General features: G+C 39.8%; 1 protein-coding gene across 1 annotated transcript in view; it reads right to left on the bottom strand.

The window, feature by feature from the left end:
- Positions 1 to 24,690, bottom strand: part of pou2f2a (POU class 2 homeobox 2a) — a 65,704-nt gene extending 41,014 nt beyond the window's left edge. Inside the window, exon 1 of the mRNA XM_028035246.1 lies at positions 23,536 to 24,690. Coding sequence (XP_027891047.1) covers positions 23,536 to 23,635 — 100 coding nt within the window. The 5' untranslated portion in view covers positions 23,636 to 24,690. The remainder of the gene's footprint in view (positions 1 to 23,535) is intronic.
- Positions 24,691 to 25,116: the final 426 nt, after the last annotated feature.

The raw sequence follows: 25,116 nt of genomic DNA, 5'->3' as shown, positions 1-25,116 counted from the left end.
AAAACTGGATGAGGGTTTTAGTTAATTATAAAAACTGGATTAAAAAACATTTCTCCATTATCCACTTAAATAAGTTATCTTAGACTGAAATAAAATATGGCTTCCCTTTGAGCCATTAAAGCAACAACTCTGCTCCATGTTTTAAAAGCATTTTGATTTCTAACACCTAGAAATCGGTTATATGGACTTTGTGGTAATAAAAATTACTTTAAGAAACATTTATGACTTATTTTTTAGGTAACTGTATGGATGTGACCAAGTGTCACAGCAATTATTGGCTCACATGCACAAATCCTGCTCTTAAAAAAAAAAATTCCCATTTTTAATATGCTTCTTCAGGACACCAGTCACATGAAAATGTGTAATTTTTTTCACTAAACTGCACACATATTTTCAAATTTATTGATATTTATTGATACTCTTAGTGAACAAACAAGGGAGAAAGCAGTAGAACGAGCAATCCTAAAAATACAGACAGTTCCAATTGGAATTTATTATGGAATTATCAGAAATGTATCACAATATCACCTTTACCTACACCTGATGTAAACCTTGTTTATTTGTTGTATAAATATTAAAACATGCTCATATGAATTTACACGTTTGGATCAAGGCCTAAGCGCTACCATGATTACACAATTAAAACTCGTGAGTCAAACCAGCAACTTAAACGTTAAATGAAGGCAAAGAAGGAGAAAAAAGGTCAAACTATCATCAGTAATCAGGTTATTTTTGGTTACGTTTAATCTATGAATCACTAAAAAACAAGTTTTTCCTGTAAACAGGTTGCTATTAAACATTTGGTAACGGTAAATATTTAAGCTTTTCTGATGAATGAAAGTCATCAGAAAATGCTTTATCTGTTGGTTCACCTGAATTTCCCAGAATGAGGCAATAGGAATAATTGTATTCAATTGTAACACCAAAATCTAATAATTTAGCACAGATTTACGCGTATACTGAACTAAAAACACCTTAAAAACTTTATAGATGTGTTTTTACAAAAGAATGCTCAGTGGGTTTGTGCCAACAACAAGTCAGGGTTCCAAGGCAATAAGGTGGATATTTCAATTTCATGAATATTTAATTGAAACAAACACCACATTTGAGAAGTGTATCAATTTGATTTGTTAAAATACCTGCTAAATTACTCATTTTTATTTCAAATCAAGTCATTTTTCAAAGCCCAAGTCAAGTTTTAAGTCTTTTGTCCCAGTCCCAAGGTAAATCTCTGCTTATTTTTATGTAACATATCAGATGCATGCCTACAAATCATCATTGTTTCCATCTATTCATGGTTCAAATAAGCAAAAACCTGTTGAATCAATCAGAAAGTGTGTTATTAATCAGAAATAACCTGTTTTTTCTTGACTATCCATCTCTTACATTCTTGACTGAACTTTGTTGTTTACATTTTTCTGCATCATAGACGTTCTCACCCCCTTTAAAAGAGCTAACTAATAAATAAACGCTACAGATGCATACACTGAAAAATGAGGTCAGCTGCCCTGTTTCACCTCCTGCATTCAGAGCCCATGTTTCATGCTCAACATCAAGCATGGGTGCATCTTGAGAAGGCCAGTACTGATCCAGCGTGCGCTGTGATTGCATTCAGCTCAGAGGAACCATTACCAGCAGGCTAGCTTTGGCTCTCAGCGGCTGGATGTCATCCTTCATTTGCTGCATAACCTTCAGGCCAGCTCAATCAGCTGTCAATTGGGATGCTTTCAAAACAAACTCCGGCCCATTATCAGCAAGAATGCCACAAACACAAGCATCGGGTTAAATGTCAGATTCCTGAAGAAATTGTTTTCCCACTTAGCGCAGCCTTGGACTTTGTAGAAGCTGTGCATCTCTTCAAGGAATGCCACTTTAGACTTCTCCATGAAAAAAAGAAACCAAAACAAAACATACTTGTATGTTTTTTTTAAGAATAATCAGAGAGGAATGCGGTGGGGTTTTTTTTCTTATGTCATTATTCCACCCACAGCGAGTGTTTATTCATCTCTGGGAGGAAACCAGAGCTGTTGTGGGACAATGAAGGTATTTTTTAGCTTAATAAAAGCTTAGTTATTTTCAATTCATTCATTCCGGATTACATCTTTAAACTGAAGGTCGCTGGGCATAACGGCTGTCATATACGCTCCGTTTTCTAATGGGTAGAGAACAAAATGTGTCCGCCTTCCATTATGAACTACAAACTGACCCATTAAAAGCAGAAGCTTTGGGAGACCTTTAGCTTTAAGCCCAATTTCACAAAATATTTAATCATTTCCAAGATGAATGCAATGTAATTTATTTCAAGTATTCTTATGACACGAATAAAAATCCGTTGCAGTAGAAAAAGACAATTTGTCCAACTTCCTTCCCTCCCAATCTTGTTAATCCACTCATCCACTCAATGTCAAGTCCACCGTCTGTGCGTCCGTCTGGCTAACTGACCCAAAGCCCCACCCACCTTGACCCTGACCTCTGACCCCCTCAAACCGCCCCACCCCTGCAGCAGGTCCCTCTGTGGAGGACAATGGAGCCTCTGGACAAAAACACGATGATTTCAGGCTGTAAAGATGGCATGCTGCAATAATCCCCAGCGCATCCTCCTCTCACACTCACACAATGAAAGCTTTAGGACTGATAAAATACATGCAATATACAGATTAATTTGTATGTGTGAGATTAAGATGATCAAATATATAAATCACACAATTTGAAATCTTTTTGAGCAATTGAACTAAACTTTAAAAGTCCAAACATACTCTTAAATTGTGAAATAATATAATATTTGGGTTCTAAATTATATTACAAAGCCAGGATTGGCATCAAGCATAAGGTCTGGGGATGGAAATTATGTTCAACTTCAACTTAAAGAACACAATATTTATTGACATGTTTTATGAAAAAGCATCTTGGTTGGCCATCTTGTACTTTGCATCAAAATGTCCCTTCCACTGTGATTTTATGGTAAACTTGAGTTATTTAAATAAGAATCAATACAAGTTGTCAAAAACAATCTATATGCTGCATGTTGGAATGTAATGACAAATAATACAGCTGTACTATTTAGATCTGTGGATTTTAACCTAAGAGTCTTTTCTGCCTCAGTTTCAACACTGAGGTCATTCCTGGAAAAGTGCATTAAGATTCAGAGCATCAGGGAGACGGAGCTGGTTGTGTAACGTTTCGAGCTTTAATTGGTGTTTTCAAAATGTTCAAAAAGTTTTAAAAAGATCAACTTTGAGTGAGATTTCTCTAGAATCGTTGGCTTTTTTCACACATCACCTCTCTTATTGGGTTTGATGTTCCTTTGATGCAGGTGTGGAGGACCAGAGGTGTGTGGAAGATGGTCAGCTACCAAACGCCAACATTTATATTTGAATAGAGATATAATAATAAGTGAGGCCATAAAGACAGAGTCCGCTGCATTCAGAGCAGTCGGCTTGTTCCTGAGTTTATAGCATCACAAAAGAAGCTGAATTAATACCATAATCATGTGATCATGTCTCCTATTTAGACAGAGCTTCAATAGACGGTGCCAAAAACAAAATGAATACTCTAATACAGAAAATCACAATGAAATAGATTCTGTTGACTCCAGATGACAAAGAAATCATTTGGATTGAGTAAAATGTGACTCGAACGCATCAGAGGCTAACTTTGTCACTTTATATGTCCACTTTATTCTTTTAACATTGATCCGTTTCTTTAAATCCACCTAAAATCTAAAGAAACCTATTACTTACTCCTCAGTCTACTAGAGATTAATCAATCAGCAGATCAAAAACCATCATAAAATGCATGAAAAATTAATAAATCCAACCAGTTTCAGATTGAAAACCCTTTCGCCAAACAACCGACAGCACATTTTTCTCCTCCGTGTAAAACTACAGAATAAAACATGAGGATTAGTAAAATCTGAAAGAAAATTGGAAGATTACCAGGAAAAGTCTCATCAGTGACTACATATAAAAGGAATTCAAACTGGAAAAATTTCAGTTGTTTGTTTATAGTTAAAAAGTACTAATGACCAAAGTGTTAACAATAACCAAGAACTTCGGTCATTGATTTATATTTACCCATTTATTATGATTCAGAATCGATTGATGATGTTCCAAAATTGATTTTAAAAAGCTACAGCCAATGTGCGCCATAATCAGTCAGAAGTTTTTCAACGTGTTTTATACAGATCTTGAAATGAAACAAAAACCAACAAGTAACCTTTTGGCAAGAAGTAGGAGCTTGTTTTATTTCAATTATTCCTCAATATTGTTGAAAAAGTTCCACTGGTAGATTATTTCACTGTTACTTTTTCATCAACATTAAGGAATTAGTGACTTAAAACAAGCTCCTACATCTTGCTGAAAAGTTACTTGTAAGTTAGTTTTGTCTTATTTTAAGTGTACGAAGATATTTGCACTAGAAACCGGAGTAAAATACTTAGCAAAACGATGGAGGAATAAAGTATCCAGCATCACCCAGTGGGAAGGAATCGCGCTGCTAAAATTTGCTTTATGCCTGTTACTGCTTTATAAAAGGAGAATAAAACCAAAATTAATCTTCTGCAGGTGGAAACTTTGGTTCACATCACTTGGATTTTTATTAGTTTTAATGTTTAAGGCAGAGGAGAACCATTAGTTTCTAAAGTCTTATTATTCAAGTGCCGTTCGATAACAGATGGAATCCCCAGCTACAGCAGACATGTTTGTTATAGCAGAACTGACCCCTGCGTGTGACCCCAGCCCATCCCCAAACCACCGGCCAACCACCTCTCACTGACCCCCAATAAAAAATGAGCAACAAACACAAGTCTTCCCCCCCACCGCCCTCGATCCTCGCTGCCTGCCAGATCTGGTCTGTTGAGGCGCAGCGTGACCCGGCGTGGCCCACTCGTCCCGGGACTTGAACTTGAGACTTGACACAACAGCGCGGCCAGGCGCGGACAGATGAAAGAGCATAATAAGCGGGGATGGGGTCGCTTGCATATGAATCATTGGGGGCGATGCAGAGGGGAGGGGTGAGGTTAGGGAGGTTAAGGGTAAAGGTCAACCCCCAGTGCCACGGAGCCGTGCGTGGACGGCTGCCTAACTGACGAGCAGACAAAGGGGATGAGGAGGAAGGGGTCGGGATGACACGGGGAGCTGGAGCCCCTGCTGCTGCTGCGGGAGGGACGGGGCAACCGGAGCTGGAAATGAACACATGCAGATGGACTCTGCAAACACCAGGACCCAAACCACCAGGACAAGAAGCACCAAGTTCAGCTCAAAGTCAGACCCACAAGCTGTGTTTCCATCACAAATGTGTAAGCCTGTTGCAATAAATCAATTAATCTCATGATAAATTAAAATCAACTCAATTTCCATTTGCATGATTTACCGTTTTTCTCTTTCTACAAAAAAATGGGATAATAAACGTCTTCAATCTGGTGTTTGAAGGATAATTTTATTTACAGACTTTGTTGTTTTGTATTTATTTTGTATATTTAAAACGTCTTCCAGTTCGTGTTAAATGTTGAATAGAATTTAAAGTGTATTGATCTTTGAGAATGTATTCTTGCATTATTATGCCACTTCCTTCATGTTACTTGAAAAAGGTCCCAAAGCAACAATATTATCATTTATCACAATAACGTCTTGTCCAGCAAAAGTTGTTATTGTGACAATCTTTCCAATATCCTGATAAAAAGCAATTGCTTATTTTCATTAAATAAGAAGTGCAATTAAAATTACACCTGAGGCAAGTCTTTAAAAATTATGGATGTAAACCACATATTTCTGCGAACGCCACCTGAACCTGGCGCAAAAACCTAACTGTTTTGATTTGGCAGGTTTCCATTAAGCAAATTTATTTTCATAACTCCAATTGGCAATTTGATTTTCTGGTCATTAGAAACGCAGCTAGAGAAGCAGGAATTACACACTTGGGTTTTTCCCAGCAGCTAAAAAATGACAAATTTGTATTTCAAGTAGGGATGGGGGTTTATTGATAAATTTCTTATAAGAATTTTGATTGATCATTGTCACAATAATTTGCAATTAGTTATGTTTAAAACCCCTTAAAACTGTCCATATTGTCGGGATTGTTAGTTTTACTGTTTTATCCACTGTTTGTTCAACAAGAGCATCAATAAATTTGAAAATATGTTCAAATTTATCAGCTTAGTGATACAAAACACACTTCTTTATGTGACTGGAGTCCTGGAGAAGCATTTTCCAACCCCCAGCGCCACGGGTTTCCAAGATTTTCCAAGATTAGTATCTGTGTTTGCCGGGCTATGGTTGCTGCGTCATGTATTCAGAGCCATACAGTGACCTAATAAACATAATACTCCTTATCAGTGCTTTAATTATCATAATGATACCACAAAATATTGTGATAGAACTTTAAATCCATGTTGTCCAGCCCTAATTTAAGGGTGAAAGAATTGTGATTTTAGCTGCTTAATCAGTTCACATGTCCAGCACAAATCCAACTGCAGGCTCTCTGCAGAGGCAACAGGATAAAAGCTCCCATTAAAGAAAAACATATAAAAATGATTCATTTCACAAATCCTGAGCTATCTACTAGTTAGATGCACTCATCATGGTTAAAGTTTATGCTAATATTGGGCTTGATTAAATGTCTGCGATTTTTTGTAGCCATCAGCAACTTTGGGATACGTTCTGGTTTGATATTTAACTCGTGTTCCTGGTAGAATTGATGGATTTAATTTAAACTGATTCATTTTCTGGCACAGATGCAACTTTTAAGTGTTTTCCATAAATATCTGAACAGGACTGAGGTTCCAGATGCTTAATACAAGCAAATTTATTAATTTCAAAATAACTGCGGATGTGTGTTTGGGATTATTGGTCACAGAACATCCCATCTTGTGCAGGTTTTAAAGCATCTTCCAGTCAACAATCGTCTTGAAATTTGGCAGATTATTTCACTTATAACATGGGAAAATACCTTGTTATAAGTGAAATAATCTGCCAATGGTACAAATGCTTTTTCGTCAATATTAAGAAATTATTGATTTAAAACAAGCTGTGTGTGTTCTGTGACTTTGTATTTTTGTTTTTATGAAGTAAAGCACTTTGAACTGCCTTGTTGATGAAATATGTGATACAATTAAACTTGATTAACAATTCAACCCAGCAATTAATCATAAGATCATTAACTATTCAAAAAGCTGACTGGAAAGCTCCAACTCAATCACACTAATACAAAAAGCTGTTTGCAAAAACTGGGAATTTCTGTTTCTTCCCGTTCTTTCCACCTAAGACGACCCTTTGGTGAGAAAACATCTTGTTTGAATCATAGACAGAGAGAAACAACCAGCATTTATTCACTCATGAGCGTGCCAAGTCTCAGAGTTTGAAGGTTTGAGTCAGAAACATTACTCCGTTTGATTGTATCAGTATCTCCCAGCAGTAAGGCCGAGGCCAACTAGGTGCAACTAAACTGAACGTTTGGTCTCCTCCGGTAATGGATGACTGACAGACTGTCGGAGTGAGCCTCCATCCGACCATGTTCTCTGACCCCGACAAGGCTGGAGCGAGTGTTTGGAGCAGAACATGACGATGGCTGTCAGTGATTCCTCGCTGCCCAGGGCGAATGGCGGCGAAACGGACGCCGACGCAGGCCGGGCGTGAAAACAGCCACAGATAGTGATGGCCGTGCGGCTCCAGCCACCGTGTTTAAGCTGCGCTGCTGTTGCTGCTGCTACGGTGAGACAGATAGGAGGATTGAGGCGGGCCGGGGTCCACTGAAACCCCCGGGAGAGCAGAAGGCAGTGAGTGCTGGGCCTAAATGCAGATCTTCTTAGCTTCCACCCCCCGAGGGAGGCAGACACTGGGCCATTTTCTGGAATCAGAGAATCGTGCTGCCGAGCGGACAGTGGGTTTACCATATTCATACCACTTTTTTTTAAGGGGAGGAGGGAGAGCATCTCCACGGTTTCCCTGCACTGCAAAAAACACAAACCTTACCAAGTATTTCTGGTTTCTAGTGCAGATATCGTATTACAATAACCAACTCACAACTAACTATTCAGCAAGATAGCAGCTAGTTTTATGTCAATAATTTCTTCCTTAAACAGATTAGAATACAAACTATGTTCATTACATTTTTTTTTACCTCAAAATAAGATTTTAGGTTAATTCTGCCTATTTTGAGCTGCTTTAGGGTCTCTTCAATCCAACTAAACTGCTGCCCTCCCAACTTTTACACTCACTTGTGAAAATGGCTGCAAACTGATTCAATGGCTGCAAAAAGATAAACATCCGTTTATCTTTGAAAAGCAGAAGTGGAGCCTCCTGCACAACCAACAAGAATGCTCCAAGTGGTTTCTGGATGGGAAGTCAACAATAAAACACTCGTCTTTTCCAGTAGCCATTGTGCAGAGCTGTAAAACCAGCTGACCAAATATTCTGGAACTCAGCTTATGTTGCTAGGTGACGGGCAGAGTTCTGCTGGGGTTGCTAGGTAACGGTGAAGTGAGACTTAACAATCAGAAGGTTTTTGAAATGTATAATTTTCCAAACACCAAAAAACATTAACTCATTGCCAAAAAATGGCACGTGGTTTTTTTAATCGCTTGGGTTGTTTTGTAAAAGCAATAACAGCCCAAATGGAAGTACAGAAAATGTGTAAAATGTGTTTTTTGTTTAATAGGTCTCCTATAACATTGGTGCTACTTCCACTGGCAGATTAATTCACAAATAAGACATTTTCTCCCATAGGTGAAATAATCTGCCAATAGAACTAGCACTTTTTCATCGATATTAAGGAGTGACTGATGTAAAACAAGTGATATCTGGCTGAAAATTTACTTGTAAGTTAGATGTGTCTAATTTCTAGTGAATTAAGATATTTGCACTAGAAACCTGACCAAAAATTCCTGGTTAGATTTGTGTTTTTTGCAGTGTGCTATGACTGCATGTGGCAGAACAAGCTGGCAGGGGCTGCTGAAACCCCTGGGGGGGACCATTAAGGAGAACCTCGCTCACTCCCCACATTTCTCTTCTTCATCCCCCATTTCTCCCTCCATGCATCTCCCTGTCTTCTTTTCTCATATGAAGTATGAGGCCTCTCTCATTCATCCCATCCAGCTAATAAGGCAGGATGGTTGAGCCAAGGCCAGAGTTAAAATCCAGCAATATCTCCTGCCTCTATAGAAGTGGCTCCAATAAAAGAAGGAAGGGGTGGGGGGGTGGGACAGCTGTAAAAGAGCCATTTTCTAGGCAGAGGCACTGATGAAAGATTTGTCAGAGCTAAAAACGTGGAGCTGCTGTAATACTGCTGCTGCAGGCTGGGAGAAAACATCCCAGATTCATATCAATGGATTTGACTGAGGCAGAGGAAGGAACCCACCGGCTGACAGCTTGTCAGGGACGTCGGCATGCGTGTGAGGATTTTCCAAAGATTTGTATAGATACCTGCGCGGAATGAAGAGTGTGAGTGTTTAAATGAGTGCGACAGTACGCCTGCGTGTGTTTGAAGCGATAGAGAGAGGGCCGAGAGGCTAACAGATTCATATCCAATACAAAGAGGTTAAAGTGACGACTCTGCGGAGCAAAGGGAAGAGGAGACGAAGGAGAGAGGAGGAAGAGGAGGGAGGGGAGTAGTACAACAGATTAATTTCATTTCTGTACTGAGCACTCCTCTGCTTCTGGAAAAATCGCAAAGGGTAATAAAAGAGGATAAAGAAAAGGAAAATGGGGCAGAGATAAGGATTGCAAGCTTAGAAAAACGACAAAAAGAAAAGTCTTTTTCCTCCTGTTTATCTGATGTAATAAATATACTGTACATGCTATGGATAGAGGCTCTGTGAAGACAATTATCTGGTGAAAAATAACTAACTTAATATGGTAATATAAACAGAGCAAAAAAATTGCTTTAAAGCATAAAAAAGGAAAGTCCTCATGTCTAAGTTTAAATAAGAATTTGTTACTTTTATCTTTTTACAAAATATATATTTTTTAAAAAGCGTATTTTGAGTTTAAATGCTTTTACGAGCTGCTAACAGAGTCGAGTTCGACTTTAAAACATCGTGTAAGACAAGAAAAGTATATACAAATAAAATAAATTTAAAACAAAAGCAAGTAAAAGGAAAACAGTAAAAGTACATTTACATGTTTTAAGTAGTGGGTAGAAGTATAAATTTACATCAGCAGCATAATCTAATAAATAACTAATCATGTTAACTAGGTTATAACATTCTTAGTATTTTCTATACTCATATCTGTTAAGTTAAGGTTTTATATAACAAATGTAACAGTCCAGGTCAGGAAAACACTGCTCTTAAAAAATGACTGCATTGCATATGGCCAACATTTAAAGCAAACATTACATGATTTGTTACTTTGGAGGCTAGCTCAGTTTCGTAGTTTTATTCCCTACCAGTTTTCTGTTGCCATGGCGTTCTTTAATTGCATCAATCAGAATTGGTTTGTGTGTGGATTATTCTTCTTATAACGTAAGAAGAGATTGAAATCTTGACTGTATTTAGGTTTCTGTGTTGCAGTGCAGTTCATGTCGCCATCAGAGAGAATCAAACTCGGCTTACATGCCAGAACAGGAACAGGATCCATTCATGGAGGTTTGCTGCCATTAACTTCCTGTTCTCTCTGTTTTCCTTCCCTGAAGGAAAGCACCTCTAACTCAGTGTTTCCTCTTCACTAGCTGCGTTTCCATTACAAATGTGTGAAAAACTTTATATTCTGATTGTATAAAACCCCCACAAAATTTTGCAATTGTGGAGTTCCCATTAGAAACAGAATTAAAAATCGCATGTGAATAAGTTTAGTGATACAAAATACACTAAGAGAAATGACTGTAAACATGTCAAGTGAACAGTTTGAACATCTGAGAAACTAAGGGGAAGCTCAGTGCGCTAAACGTTTTCAAAGTTAGCAAAACCTCTAGATGAAAAATTAGCTTTGCTGTTAGATTTTTGCAGATTTCAGGAAATGTCCCGACCACTGCATCCATCCATTCATTCATAGATTCATTATTTAGCTAACGCTGTATGCATTTGTTGAAACTGCAGCTTCTTTGCTTCACTCCAAACCAGATGGTGGAAACCTGCGTCTTGATTTGCCTTATTAGCCAGTGGATTAAAGCTGAGACTGATTTGCTGCTTCACTGCACATCCCCAATGCTTAAGAGAAACAGCCAGTTGATGGCTTGGAGTAACATTCAAACTCCTGAATAGGTCTGACTTCCACTTATTTACAAAACTTAACACATCTGTGAGTTCTAGTTATGGTTTCTTGTAAGAAGTAAGTTCTCTGGATGGGGGTTAAACATTGGTGCAAAGCGGAGTGTTTATGAAGAGGTTGTTGCTCTTTCTATTTGCCGAGACCAAAGCCTGCTGTTTACGGTTGATGTGTCTGACAGGTGAAAGATTTTCTGCTATTAAGCTCAACTGTAGCTGCTTGACGAATAACAAAATTACACCTTCCAAGCACAAAATGGACCCAAAAATGCAAGGTATACAGCCAGTAGTTTGTTTTCTCTGCTTTCATTTAACAGGCACTTAAAAAGCTTCAAAGCTGGATTCACTTCACTTTGAGCGTCTCATCCAGGTATCTGATGGGAGTGGCTCATCGTCCGGCACGTCTCGCAGTCTGTTTTTACGCTTGCTGAAATTGCACACATCTACTTTTTACCTTTCTGGCAGTTTGTTGACAGCCGAGGCAATTAAGGAAAGACTGTCCACTGAAAGAAAAGTTCAAAGGATGGAAGGACGGGCGGTCCAAATTAGTGTTAAATGCAACTGGTTTTCATTCTTTTAAGCTCAAATCTGGAAAATAGTCCAATTAGGAGCAGCATCAGCTGCACAATCAGGCAAAAACACCTTCTAAAAGCCCTTGAGCTGGTAGTCTGCTGAAAGCAAATGTGGGTGAAAATGAGTCATAGAGAGTAAGTGCATGTGATTTGGGTGTGTGTGTGTGTGAGAGAGATGTGGGCTAGTTGAGTACAGGAGATTGAAGCACTAACCAGAGCACTCAGATTTATTAAAAAGGGCCGGACCCTCCGCCTGTCCACCTCCCACCACCCCAAACAATTCCTTTCACTCCCCATCCTCTATTGTTGTCACTTTACTTCTGTCTCTGTGCATACATGCTGCCCCTCCAACCCCCACTCAGATTCTGCATGATGTTACTTGTTTCTCTAAAAAAAATTAAAAAAACACGCAGTCACTGCTGGCCCCTCAATAAGCTCAATGGGGGGACTAAGGGAGGGGTCGGGGACAGGAAGGACGTGGTGTTCCTTTGGTAAATCGGGGGGACCCCGACCCTTCCCTCCTCTCTCATCTCAAGCCCTCTTCTCCCTGACACAAGTTCATTACCATAACTCCTGTCTGCTAAATTAAATTGGGGGGTCTAAATCTTCCCTCTATCCCCAAAACAGCGCTGACCACCAGCCGACGGGACACAAAGGAGGTGAAATCCAATCTATCTGACCCCACTTTTGTCATCCGGCTTTATTAGCTAAATGTATCAGCGGCAGAAAGAAACACATTGTTACTGCGGCGATTTATATTGCTTAGAAACACACGGACACACCTGCAGGCATGGAAATCGCCCGACAAAGGACACGCGCTGGTTTGCTGTGTGTGGGTTTTTCTCAATACAAGCTCAAAAACAAAAAGAGGAACTCTGGTTTCCCTCCAAACCTCGGTGTTGGTTTGGTTGAAGTGAACTTTAGTGCTGTTTGAATACACATGTGAACACTAAGTGGACCTGAGACAGTGCCAAAAGCAGGAAGAGGACTACAATGCAGGGCCTTCTGGGTAAATACAACAAAAACAAACACTCTAGCCTAGCGCTAGCAGCAGAAATTATTCGTTGTCTTTAACCAAAGACAAAAGAGAAATCCTACAACCGCTAAAATCTGATGTTACTCCATTCTTGTTTTGTAAAGAAGGAAGTTGCGCTCAATGTCTTCTTCAGAGGTTTTTGTGTTGTTTCCTTCAGTGGTTATTGGTGCAGCGCCACCACAGGTGAGGAGAGGAATAGGTTTTAACACAGTGCAGTGGGAAAGAGGACTGCAGGAGCTAAAAATGTAACAAATGCTGCAATTTTGCTCTCCAACCAAACCGAGTAAACTGGACTACGCAGTGGGAAAACAGCCGTAGTCGTTCTGCGCAGATTGGATTACAGTGTCGCAACTAAACATGCAAACACTCGCAGATGAGACAAACAGACACGCAGTCGCAGGAATCAGGCTGTAATCTCTATAAGCGTCCTGCACCTTTAAGCGAGCACCCAGACGAGCTCGCTCACACTTCCACAGGAAGGCTCTTTGTGTGTGTGTGTGTGTGGGGGTGTGTGTGTGTGTGTGTGTGTGTGAGAGATCACACGCTGGTTTCATTATGTCAGAAAGCTGTGAAGGAGGACAGCAGCCTTTCTAAAGCCCCGTTCCATCTTATTCATGCAGGCGGGGGAACAAGATCGCTGCCTTCAGGTTGGCACAAAAGGCCGGCTCGTTTGGATTACACACATCAGCAGCAGGCAGTGACGGACATTAGATGCAGCACACTCACACCTGCTACATCACACACGCCTTGTGGAAAACAGGAAAACAAATGTAAAAGCATATTCTTTTTGTTATTTTAATGCATGGAAACATCTGGCCAGTCTAAACTGCAACAGCTGCTTCAGTCAGATTTCTGTGTGTTGCTTCTTTTATTAGTTTGCAGAGAAGCTGATATTTTTACGGCAGATTTAACAGACAGAGTTGCTCAAACGGACTAAATTTGTGATCTAACAATGTGGTTTCATGGTCAGTTCTGCAACAACCCCGTGTCAAAAAAACAATTCTACTATGCAGGAGGACATTTCTGTTGTTACATCCATTGAGAATCGACATTGAATCTTCTGTCCCTCCAATGTTTTTCAAATTTGATGCTTCAATTGTTTTGTATCTATGGCAAGGTGAAGGACAGACGATCTGCAGGCACCCAACTCAGAATATGGCTCGCACAGTTTATTTATTTATTGTTAACCAATAAATAAAGATTAACAACAATTTTTAAAAACATATTTATATGAAAAAAAGTCTTCAATGAGGGCAAAGTGGAACTGAAGTCAAATTGCTTGTTTGTGCACAAACTTGGCAATTAAAGTCAATTCTTAAGTTTTTGTTCAAACAATATATTGTGTAGAAGTCACTCAATCCTAAATGTGATTGCTTCTTCAATGAAGGATTCATTTACAAAATTAAAGTGTTTTAGTTTAACAACTTTTACTTGGTCAAGGCTGGGATTTTATGACCAATGGGAAAATCCGGACTTCAAGATGTCCTTGAAAAGTGGAAAATTTCAGTTCTGCATGCTTTTATTTTGAAAAATCTACTTTTTATTATTTGAGTCGCTGAGTACGAATCCTTAGTCTCCTACAATCAGTAATAGGAGGGAAATGCAAACTAGCCAACAATGTCAGCTTGTTAAAAAAGGCTGAGGCTTAACGTAAAACTGTATTCAGTCAATGTTCTGACTCCTGATGTTTTTGATGAAAATGAAACTTTTCCCAAAATTCACAACCACAAAGTTTAGAATATTTCTGAAGAAATTTTGTTTTAATTTGCATGATTTGAACAGAAAATTAGTTGGTTTTTTTAAAGACCCCAGTTAGACCCAATCAGGTTATCAGACTTATAAAACATCTGAGACAAAGTAATCATTAACAAGGTGATTCTATGCTGATTTCATAGTTTGAAATTACTTTTTCTTTTTCATAACCATTAAACTATGATCCCAGTTGACTGAGAACAAATTCTGAGTTTTAACAGCTATCAGTTCAGAATATGTTGAAAGTATACAACCGAGTATAAAAGAGCACAAAATAAAATCAAAACCATATTTATACTGAGTAAGTGCGCTATAATTCAGATTATAAGTCAACAGTTTTAAAGCAGACACATTGATCATGTACCATTGATTTTACAGAGTTGATAAAGGTTGATATTGACGCTTTCGTGGTTTTTTTTTCCAGTTGTAAGCCTCCCTTATACTCTTTTTATTTCACCTTAACATCTTAATCCAAACTTGCCAGATTTCATCTCAGACCAAAACAGAGTAAAAGTGAAGGAGAAGGTAAAAGGAGGAAGAGTAAGAGGCAAGGGAGGGAGGAATTCGAATGAATAGGCACGGCATTCTTTATGGCCTTTATGTGCAGTGAGTAGAAAGCCTATCGATGGACACCTTGTCGGACAAAAGGGCCGCGCACGCTGAGTGCATTCGATTAAGGCCGCGCGGCGGTGTTAAACCAGTAAAGGTCCCCCTGCTGCGGCCGCGATTCATTATTTAGCAGGAGTGTAAAATGGACACCGGCCTTATAAACACATGCAGCCACTGAAGCAAGGCGTTGGGGAAAATTAACACACACAAAGTACCAAAGGAGTACACACGGTCCTGTGTACTTGGACAGACATGGCGGCCCTGTGCTCATAAAAGGTGACGTATGATCGCTGATTACATACCCAAAGAGAGAAGGACGCACGGGGCAGCCAGACAAACACAGTACAGCCAATTTAGCCTTTAATGGTGTTTGGGGCCATTAGAGCCAACCATCAAGTTGAATGTCCAATGCGGCATGCATGTGCAGGAGGACACTGCTTACCTGCACTCTTTTCCTCTCCTATATGTGTGTCTAATGGCCTATGGATGTTACCACGGTAACAATGGGAGTTTGAGCTGGTTGAATGGACAGATCGGTGGACAGCGGCGAGGGGAAGCAGAGTTCAGGCGGCCATGTTTGGCAGTTAGGGGGAAATATTCCTTCATATCTGCACAGCAGGAAGTGACCATGAGGGGAAATGTTACTCACCATTTCCAACAAGACAAAATGTGAACAAATGAGACTTTAAATAACACATTAAACACGATGCATCTAACTAGCTACTGCAATATTTATCTGTATAAAGTACTTTACATAAAAAAATTATTGTCTCTTGGAGAAAATTGGATTTTAAACTTCAGAAAGTTTGAGTTTTTTCAGACTTGGGTTTATGGTTTGGCATCTCTTTTGCAAAACTGGCAGCAAAAGATAAATTTTAGGACAGAAGTTTTGGCTGAATCCCATTTTCCAAACCAATCACTTTTTAAAGCAAGAGGCTGGAGTTAAAATATTCATAAAGTTGTTGAGGATGAGCCTAAGGACCTGGTTTCTGCGACTTGGAACAAGAAAATGAATACCCAACCCTTCAAAACTGACTTAAATTTACAGCCAAATGTCCTGTAGAGAAAAGTTTTATCGAGCCACAATGAGAAGAAACGTGTTGGGAGGAGTCAAGATGTGGCAGAGAACGCTACAACCGACTGTCAAGCATGGTGGGAGAAGCGTCATAACGTGAATACTTGAGATCCCCTCCAAAAACACTTATATTGTATTAGTTCAAACACAAAATATTTATTAATACACACAGTTGAAACCATCTTAACACTACAGATTTTTGCAGTTTTAAATAACTCTGCTCTTCATTATGTTTGGTAGTACAGCCAATAAGCATCAAGAAAAATTATTGCAGCTCCTGGATTGGTTGCTTTGCTAACGGCAGCCAATAGCGTGTCAAGTTGCATTGTGCTGCCATTTTCTTTTCATAATACTTCAGATATACTCTACAAAATAAAAAAAATACGCAAATAGTTGGAAATCCACTCTCCCTCCAATTAATTAGAACTTTCTTTCAAATTAATAAAACGGCTGAATTTTTAAAACAACCAGGTGTTGAAACAGGACAATGATCTCAAATCTCATCTTGGAATACACAAAGGAGAGTAACATCAAGCTTCAGGAAAAACCCTTTCCGAACTCAACACCTCAAAAAACACTGGCCAAAGCCTCAATCCCACATTTCTGGCAGGTCATTAACCGATTCAAAAGATTTCTATCTGTGTCAAGCAGAGAGGTGAAAGGTCAAACCAGATATATGCCAGAAGGTTTTTGGCAACTAGATAAAGGGTGTAGTCGAACAGCAACTTGGAAAGACAAAGTAAGCAAATATCAGTAGGAATACAGGTAAATATCTGAGCAGAAATAAACACTCACATTTTTAATCACTTAAGTCATGTGCAGTAAAATAAATCCACAAAATAAAAAAACACTAACATGAGAATACATCTAAGTATTAGATACATAATGCATACTTTGCTTTCTTTCATATTTTCTCTTTCTTTTTAAGACTTGCAAAAAATAAGCAAAATATTTATAATGAATTAATAAGCTGTTTTTGCCATCAGAAAACATCAGACCTGATGACTATGTGTTTGTTTAGATGGTGAGGTTCATGTAAGTGAAGGTTAAATCCCTCGTTTCCCTAAACATGTTCAGTTTTTAAGCACTAAAAAGTCAAACTTCATTAATCCCATTGAGTCACTTAAACAACTGGGGTGAACTTTCTTCACACTGATGTACATTTCAATATCAAACTCCTTAAATTCAGCTTAGTAGGACAACAAAAGATGAATTCAAAGATTATGAGTAGGGAACCCTGGGAAATGTAGTAAAACTGTTCTGATTAGGCTGGGTTTCTTTCTCAAATGTTATTCCCCTTGAGATTTTTTATTTCACCATTAAGTTTAGCACAATAAGAGAAAGTTAAATAATAAAAATGGAGGAAGAATAACGATCGTAGAACAGTCAAGGTGTAAATGTGATGGACTCCTGCCAGACACACAATCTATACCCGTCAAAGTTTTCATGTACTTTAATCCCTGCATGCACCTCGACCTGCAGCTAAAGATGCATCCTCACAGGGTGTGTGTGGGGGTGTGTGCGTGTGTGTGTGTTTTCAGAGCTCAGTGTGGGAGTGAGGCAGCTTAACGCAATAAAGCATGTTGTATTGACATCTGTGTTGTGTCTATTGATTCCCCATTATGGAGCTAACAAACCCGCCTGGACGCTTTGTCATTCGCAATCACGTTAACACCGGGACTCGCCGACAAACGCTGCCCCTTTTTAAAACCCGATCCATACACACACACACTCACACACACACATGCATGCATACTAAGGCAGGTGCACATGAATGCACCTTCTCACATTCCTACACATCCACCATCACCGTTCACGTTGCCGCACACACACGGACGCGGCTGTGGAAGGGAAGTCAATGCCGGCTGATCAATACCGGTGGAAGGTTAAAACCACTCACACAATGTGCTGCTTGTGGTTTACCACACACACGCCGGAACGATCCATGACTGACCTCAACGTGCAGTTTTCAAATCGTGTGCCCGTCTGCTGGGTTTCATTCCAGTTTGCATGAGTTTCATCTTCTCTCAGCTATTTGCCCAGGAGACACAATCATTCTGACCTGATCCAAACATCGGATCAAGCCAACACCTACAAACATGCCTGCGATCCGAGTGGGAAAGGTCTGCCATTTCATGCACAAACCCACAGAAAAGCAATTAATGCCGACGGACGGCGACCTCTACACAGGCTCAGTTAGGTGGAGTTCAGACGCCACAAACCCCCTGCTGAGGTCTGAGAGGTGAGGATCCGGAGTGCGAGGGCAGGAAGTTATCAGCACAGGGTTTCTGCATGCTAAATCTAAGACTTTTAAAACCTTTAATAAAAATTAACACCAAAAACGGTTGGGGGATCCTGATATGTTGCAATCAAGCATAGCAAAGACAATAAAAGATCTGGGGTCTGTTTGTGAGGTTTTTTTGTTTTGTTTTTTGCAGAAAATGCAACAACGGAAGTGGCGAAAACAAATATTGTCCTGGCGACTGATGGTAAATTTGCACTTAACCATGATAAACACCAAAAAGCTACCAAGTTAGCCCTCTATCTAGCTAGCCAGTAGCTAATTTCTGACCTGGTGTTTGGAACAGGTCAAAAATAAAATGAAGTTTCTAGCTAGCTAGTTACCAACGGCATTTCACTCAATTTTGTTTTTGATTTCATTCACTCAATAAGAAATATGAATAGTGTATGTAACAACTGAAACAAACCATAAATGAAAAAGAGGAGAAATAAGTATGAATATAGAATATTTGCCCCCTATTCACAAAAGAAAATTAGCTACTCAGCTCAGGAGACTAATACAGACTTATTTTGAATACACAAAAAATAAACAATAAAACATCAGCTTATTATTTTAAATTTCTTTAAAATGCAGAAAGAGGTTTAATCATTTTATCTCACTGTCAGAATTTCACCATAAACTGACAGCTTTAATTGAATCTAAAGTTTTTGAAAATTTCAGTTCCTTTCAAGTTGTATTTGCTTTCTTCTTTTACAAATCTGTTTCAGTTAGCAATAGCGTCAATCTAGAGTCAAATGCCTCAAGTAAAGCAAAGATGTTTGAGCGCGATTCAATCTTTTGCCAGACATATAATATACAAGATTAAATAGTCATGCAACAACAACATTTAAGATCAATTTAAGGCCAACATAATTAAAAAAAAGAAAAAGGAATTTAAGACATTATAAGGCCTTAATTTTAGATACACGAATTTAAGACTTGTGACTTTTTAAGGATCTGCTGAAGCCCTGCAGCAGCACAAACTGTATTTATGCATTTGTGAAGGTTTGTGCATGTGTGGGCAGGAGGTCTGTGCTTTGAACTCTGCAATAAAAGTTTCTCTGCAGCGCTGCCACTGCAACACAGCCTCATCGTTTCCTTACTGTGGTCATTTCTAACCTCCAGGAGCTGTTTTCTCTCTTTGTTCCTTTTGTTTCTGTTGGCATAATCATGAAAGATAATGGCTTCCCATCACATTCACTTCACAGCGTCTGCAGAAGATCGATGACGGAGAAGTTGGAGCGGAGAAGCAGCCTGAACAGGAGGACTCTCAGAGTGGCCGGCATAAATAAAGCATCTCTCTCAATCCAGAATCTGACAGCTCTCAGTTTTATATGGGCCACAGTGGCCCTGGAGGATTTTACAGCAGTGTACATAAAATAAAAGAGCATTTAGATTTCCTTTGTTGTGCTGCAGAGTGGGGACAAAGCGGAGGCAGCTACAGGTCCCTCTCCGCCCTGCCTGCCCTCTGAAAACCACACAGCAGAATAAAAACCCTCTGATCAGATCTCCGAGCTGCACAAAAAGGGAGGATTTAACTCTTAGCAGCGATCATCTGATGGTGAATATAATTCTGACAGAATGGTTGGCTTGCAGGGCGTTTTATGTCTAAAATCAACAAAAAAATGAAAGCGGCTGCGATTTGGGGAAAAGAGGATTTCCTTTCTTCTTTTGTTTGTTTTCTATCTGGTTTGTGATTGACATGAATGAGATGTTGGAGTTCCTCCTGAGGATCACAGCAGGTGCAGAACTGACAAAGTCCGTTTTACTTCATTCAGATTAAAAGTAAATGTTACAACAAAAAAAGGAATGCAGAAAAAGTAAAAGAAATTAATTGAAGATTAGTGGCAAATTTCTTAACTTAATTTTAAAAAATGAAATGTATGCAGGGTAGGGTAAGTATACCCTGCCCTGCATACATTTTAATGGAATACATATTGGGATATATTGCCATTAATATTTAACAAGCAAACTGCAAAACACATTTTTCCATACCTGTTTAACTGATAACAGCAAAATAAACATTTTGTAAGCAGAAATTATCAACAAGTCCTATTAAAACAGAGGAAGCAAGCTAGCATTAGCCTAGCAACTTAGCAGTTTCTAAAGCCTTTTCGTGGTGGAATCACTTAGAAATTAGAGACTCCACCAGACAAAATGTTGGTCAAACTAACAAAAAAAAAATCTAAAGACATCATTACTTTTGTTTGACTTGGAACATGAGAGACATTATATCTGAAAAGTTTTTTTCTTATCGTCCATTTTGAATACGTCTTCTAGGTTTTTAACAATAAATTTGTTGTATTGGGGAAATTCCACACTGTTAACATAATAAAACAAATTTAACTAAAGAACATGTTTACTTTGTAAAACTAAAAAATACAGACAGGTTCCAATGTCGCTGTATATAAAACTATTCAAAATAATATTTTGACATCTGTTTGCACTTTAGGAGCAATTTATTTTTTACTCTTTGTTGTAAAATGAAGTCAGATTCAATTTTTTAAATGAACTGGGTGCTCGTTGTGTTTAACCGTTTTAAATTAGAGCCATTTAGGATCACAAACAATTTTAGCCATAAGGAACATTTCATTAGCTTATAATCAGTAGTTTGAGGCCTTAAGCATGACAGGAATCAGATTTTGATTTTGCACACACACTGCTTTACTTAAATGTCTATGAATGTATTTTACTGTATGTCTGTTTGTGACTATGTGCTATAAATGAATATTTTCTATTTTCAACTGTATGCTGCCATTCTTCAGACATGTCTTCTTGAAAAAGATTTTTTATCTCAATGGGACAAACCTGGTTACATAAAGATTATTATCCATAGGGAGTTAGAGGATCTACTCGGTTTGATTATGTTTGCATCCATAAAAGCCACCATTCCTCAGCATGTTTCTGTAATTTTCCAAAGCTAGTAAAGCAGAGTGACAAGATTTATGTTACTGAAAGAGAACAAACAGACATCCTGCAGCAGTGTGAGATAAGGGATTTTAAAGCAGAATCTCAGAACGTTTCAGAGTTTGTGCAACTGGACTGAAATCAGTGATTTAATTGCTGGACAGTTTAAGACTCAGGCTGACAAAAAGAGTTTAGATCCAATAAAAAGCCACTGTCAGCTGTTTTACTCATTCGCCTCTTTTGGGACACACCCAGACCGGTGCACACTCACACACCCAAAGGTACCCCCCCCCCACACACACACACAAAACACACACACACACAGTGAGGTCTCAGATCAGAGCAGGGCTGTGGGTAACAGATTTAGCTAAAGTGGCTTACAAGGCCCGACCAAAACACCAAAAGAAAATCCAATTCTGCAACCCGGCCGTCCGCGGGGACGAGCCGCAGACGGGAAGAGAGTTTGCATTTCCGTGTCGAGTGAATCCTACTTCACAGAAATGGGAAAGACAACAGGAAACAGCAGATTCTCCGTTTGTGTGTCTCTGGGGAGCATCGATGAAAGGCGGAGAAAAGAAGAAACAACTGAGAAAAAAATTGACAGATGGGTGTTTGCACTCTTGTACAGTTTATTTCTCTGGTGTGTATCGGCTGCTTATCACAGCATTGTGTTTAAATAAAAAAGCAGCCGGAGCAGGAACTCCAACCCTTTCTCTTCCTAACACACAGGGGAACCGGCTCGCTCTCAAACGCTCTCACATTTTACACGCTGGTCAGATTTCACTCACACTCCGCCTTTAAACGACGGATTCCTCCAAACAAACAATCTCTAATTCTTGTTGCTGCCATTCACAGATGAGCTCACCTGTTCATTTGCTGACCCTCTCACTCATTCGTTATTCATTCATGCACCCGGTCATTCTCTTATTCATCCAATCACTCCCTGGCTCTGCTGCTCCTTTAACTTTAATTTCTTAGAGGCCCAGCCGGGGAAGGGACCCCACCCCCTCCAAAACAGAAGCTGGTTATGTGTTGCCTGTCAAAGCAAAAAGCGTTTCTCTCCTCCTGACGCCTACTTAGGCTGATAACCTCAATTACTGCCGCATGGTTCTGCTCGGACCAGCATACATCCAGATTGTCAAACGGTTTTATTTTTGACTGAAAATGATCCAAGCATGAACAGTTTATAACTTCATTTGAGTTTTTAAATGGTTTTCTTATTAGCCCTAGAAGAAAACTGCATAACTATCCCAGTGAACAAGCAGAGACATTTAAGACAATGATAAAATCATTGCAGCTGCAGCAGGGTATTGATCAGCCATTCACCAAAGCATCATTACAGTAGTGATGAGGTATTAAAGTGAGCACAAAGGGAGGTGATTATTGACTGACAGACTCACTTCAAACCCAATCAGTTTTATTTATTTTACTCCAAAAAACTGATTTTTAACTCAAACCGTTATCGTTCCTGGTTCGCTAAAGTTTCTCCCTTCTCCAACTGCACTCCTGTTTTCCCAACAGTCAGGGATCAATACATCCTGATCAATAGACGACCATGAATATCACCCCCGAACCCGGCCGAGAAAGACTGGAGGAGAGGAGAGGAGGCAGATGGGATGGATGGAGGAGCAGCAACGATCTCTGATGGATGCTAATGAGATTAAATATTCATGCATACAGTTTTTTTTTGGGAAGGTTTTACAAATGCAAGTAAGTAACGGATTGATTCTTTAAAAATTAGATGAAATATAAATGACATGTTTTTGTTTTATTCACTGTAAAACAGAGGGATTAATGTGAATTATAACAAACAGAAAACTCATCGGAACAATTTCGATGATTAAAAAAAAGATTTCTAAGTAAATAACTAAAAATATTCTCAAACTATTGCTGTGTTTTATCTTTTTTCTGCAACCTTAACATATTGAAAAGCTGATTTTTTTTAAAGAAAAAAATTATATATATATATATATATTGCCTGCTGTACATTTAAAAAAAATTTACCCAATTTCAGCAGGATGTTGTTAAAATAAAACTAAATGATGTTTCATGTGTTGAGTGGGTCTGACTGTCTGCAGGTGCAGCGCGGAGGGAGAGGCAGCTTACCGGGGCTGGACCGCGGGACCAGCGAGGACTTGAGTCTCCAGGCGCTGAAGTCGGACGCTGTTCTCTGAAAGACGAAGGGGACCGGCAGGGGGACAAACATGGTCCTCTGTCGACCTGGTGGTCGTTGGATTTTTTTGGTTTATTCTGGTCTCACTTCGCTGCTCCTTCTGTCCGGGGTCCTGCCGTCGTTCTCTGGCCTGCCTGCCGGCTTTGCTCTCCTGCTCTGCGGACGCTTTGAGGACGCTGGGACGGTTCAGGAAGTTTAGGTGGTTTTCCTTCGGGGAGTCTGGACTTTTCCTCTGCAGATTTACATCGCTCTGCTTTCAGATCTGGTGGATGTTTGTGATCGATGCTTGATCAGTGGTTATCCAAGCAGGCTGGAGGTTTCTGAGCCCGGATGAGAGCTGCTCTCATTGCGCCCATGTGAACAGTCGGAGCAGACACAGTTTGCGCGTAAAGCCCGGTGAGGTTCCGTCTCTTTGCTTTGGTTTTGGGTTTAATAAAAATCAATTTCTCCTCCAGTTCTGTCCGTAAAAGTCTCAAACTGTCCACCCGTGAATCCTCCGGAATAAAAAAGAAAAGAAAAAAGAAAAAGAAATGTTCGTATCTGAGTGGAGCTGATTTTAATTTTTGGTTCTGGTAAAGATTTGGTTAGTAGCTGGCTGGTCTGAAGAAGAATACACAAAGCGACACAATAATGCAACGTAAAAACATTATTTGGTAAAGAATTAATAAAATAATAAAGTAAGGCTAGGCAGGCAGCACCCCCTGTTTGACTTTCGCTCCTCCCTCTCCTCCTTTCGCTGTATCCCTCTTCCTCTTCCTCTAGCGGGGGTCACTAATTAAAGCAGAATCGATAGAAAAATAAACGAGAGAATCCATATCAATCAGCGCAGCGATCCTCCGTTTCCTCTCCAGCTGAGGAAGCGACAAAAAGAGGAGGGGAAGGGCGCTTTCTCTCAGGCTCTGGTGTCTTTTCTTTGGCTCTGCTGCTCCATCCTCGGTCTTTTCTCCGCCGCCTGGATCCTCTCCTCTCTCTCTCTCCCTGGGTGTGTGTGTGTGTGTCTGTGAGGGTCGGGGTGCCTTCGGTTTATTTTGGGAACCCCAGCGGTTTCAGCTCCGACGCTGCGCAGCCTGAACGCACTCTGGCTCGGCTCGGCGCTCTCACCGGGAGACAGACGGAGAGATACCCAGCCCCCCCTTTGCTTTTACCCCATATTCCCTCCCCTTTCCACCCCGAGCCCCGTCACCCCAACACACACACACAAGCACACACACACACACACTTCCTCTGCACACTTTATATTCCGTATTGTTGCGTGTTGTTCACACATTACAACCCATCAGACAACCTCCTGCTTCACATTTCATTACCACCATAATCCTGTACAAGATCCAGCCATTGATCATCTGATTATTTCATTATAATGAAGCCAATAATCACATCATCGCCGGCCTCAGAGAGATCGATCCGCTCCTCACAATGTGCGGACATGAATTCAAAGGGGAGGAACCTTTGATGCATATTTCAGCAGGTGGATCTCTGCCTCTCTCTGTATGGATTTACGCAGCTCCGGCCTG

The sequence above is a fragment of the Xiphophorus couchianus genome, chromosome 13, assembly GCF_001444195.1.
Source record: "Xiphophorus couchianus chromosome 13, X_couchianus-1.0, whole genome shotgun sequence".
Taxonomy (NCBI): Eukaryota; Metazoa; Chordata; class Actinopteri; order Cyprinodontiformes; family Poeciliidae; genus Xiphophorus; species Xiphophorus couchianus.
This window is presented reverse-complemented; position numbering and strand designations above follow the sequence as displayed.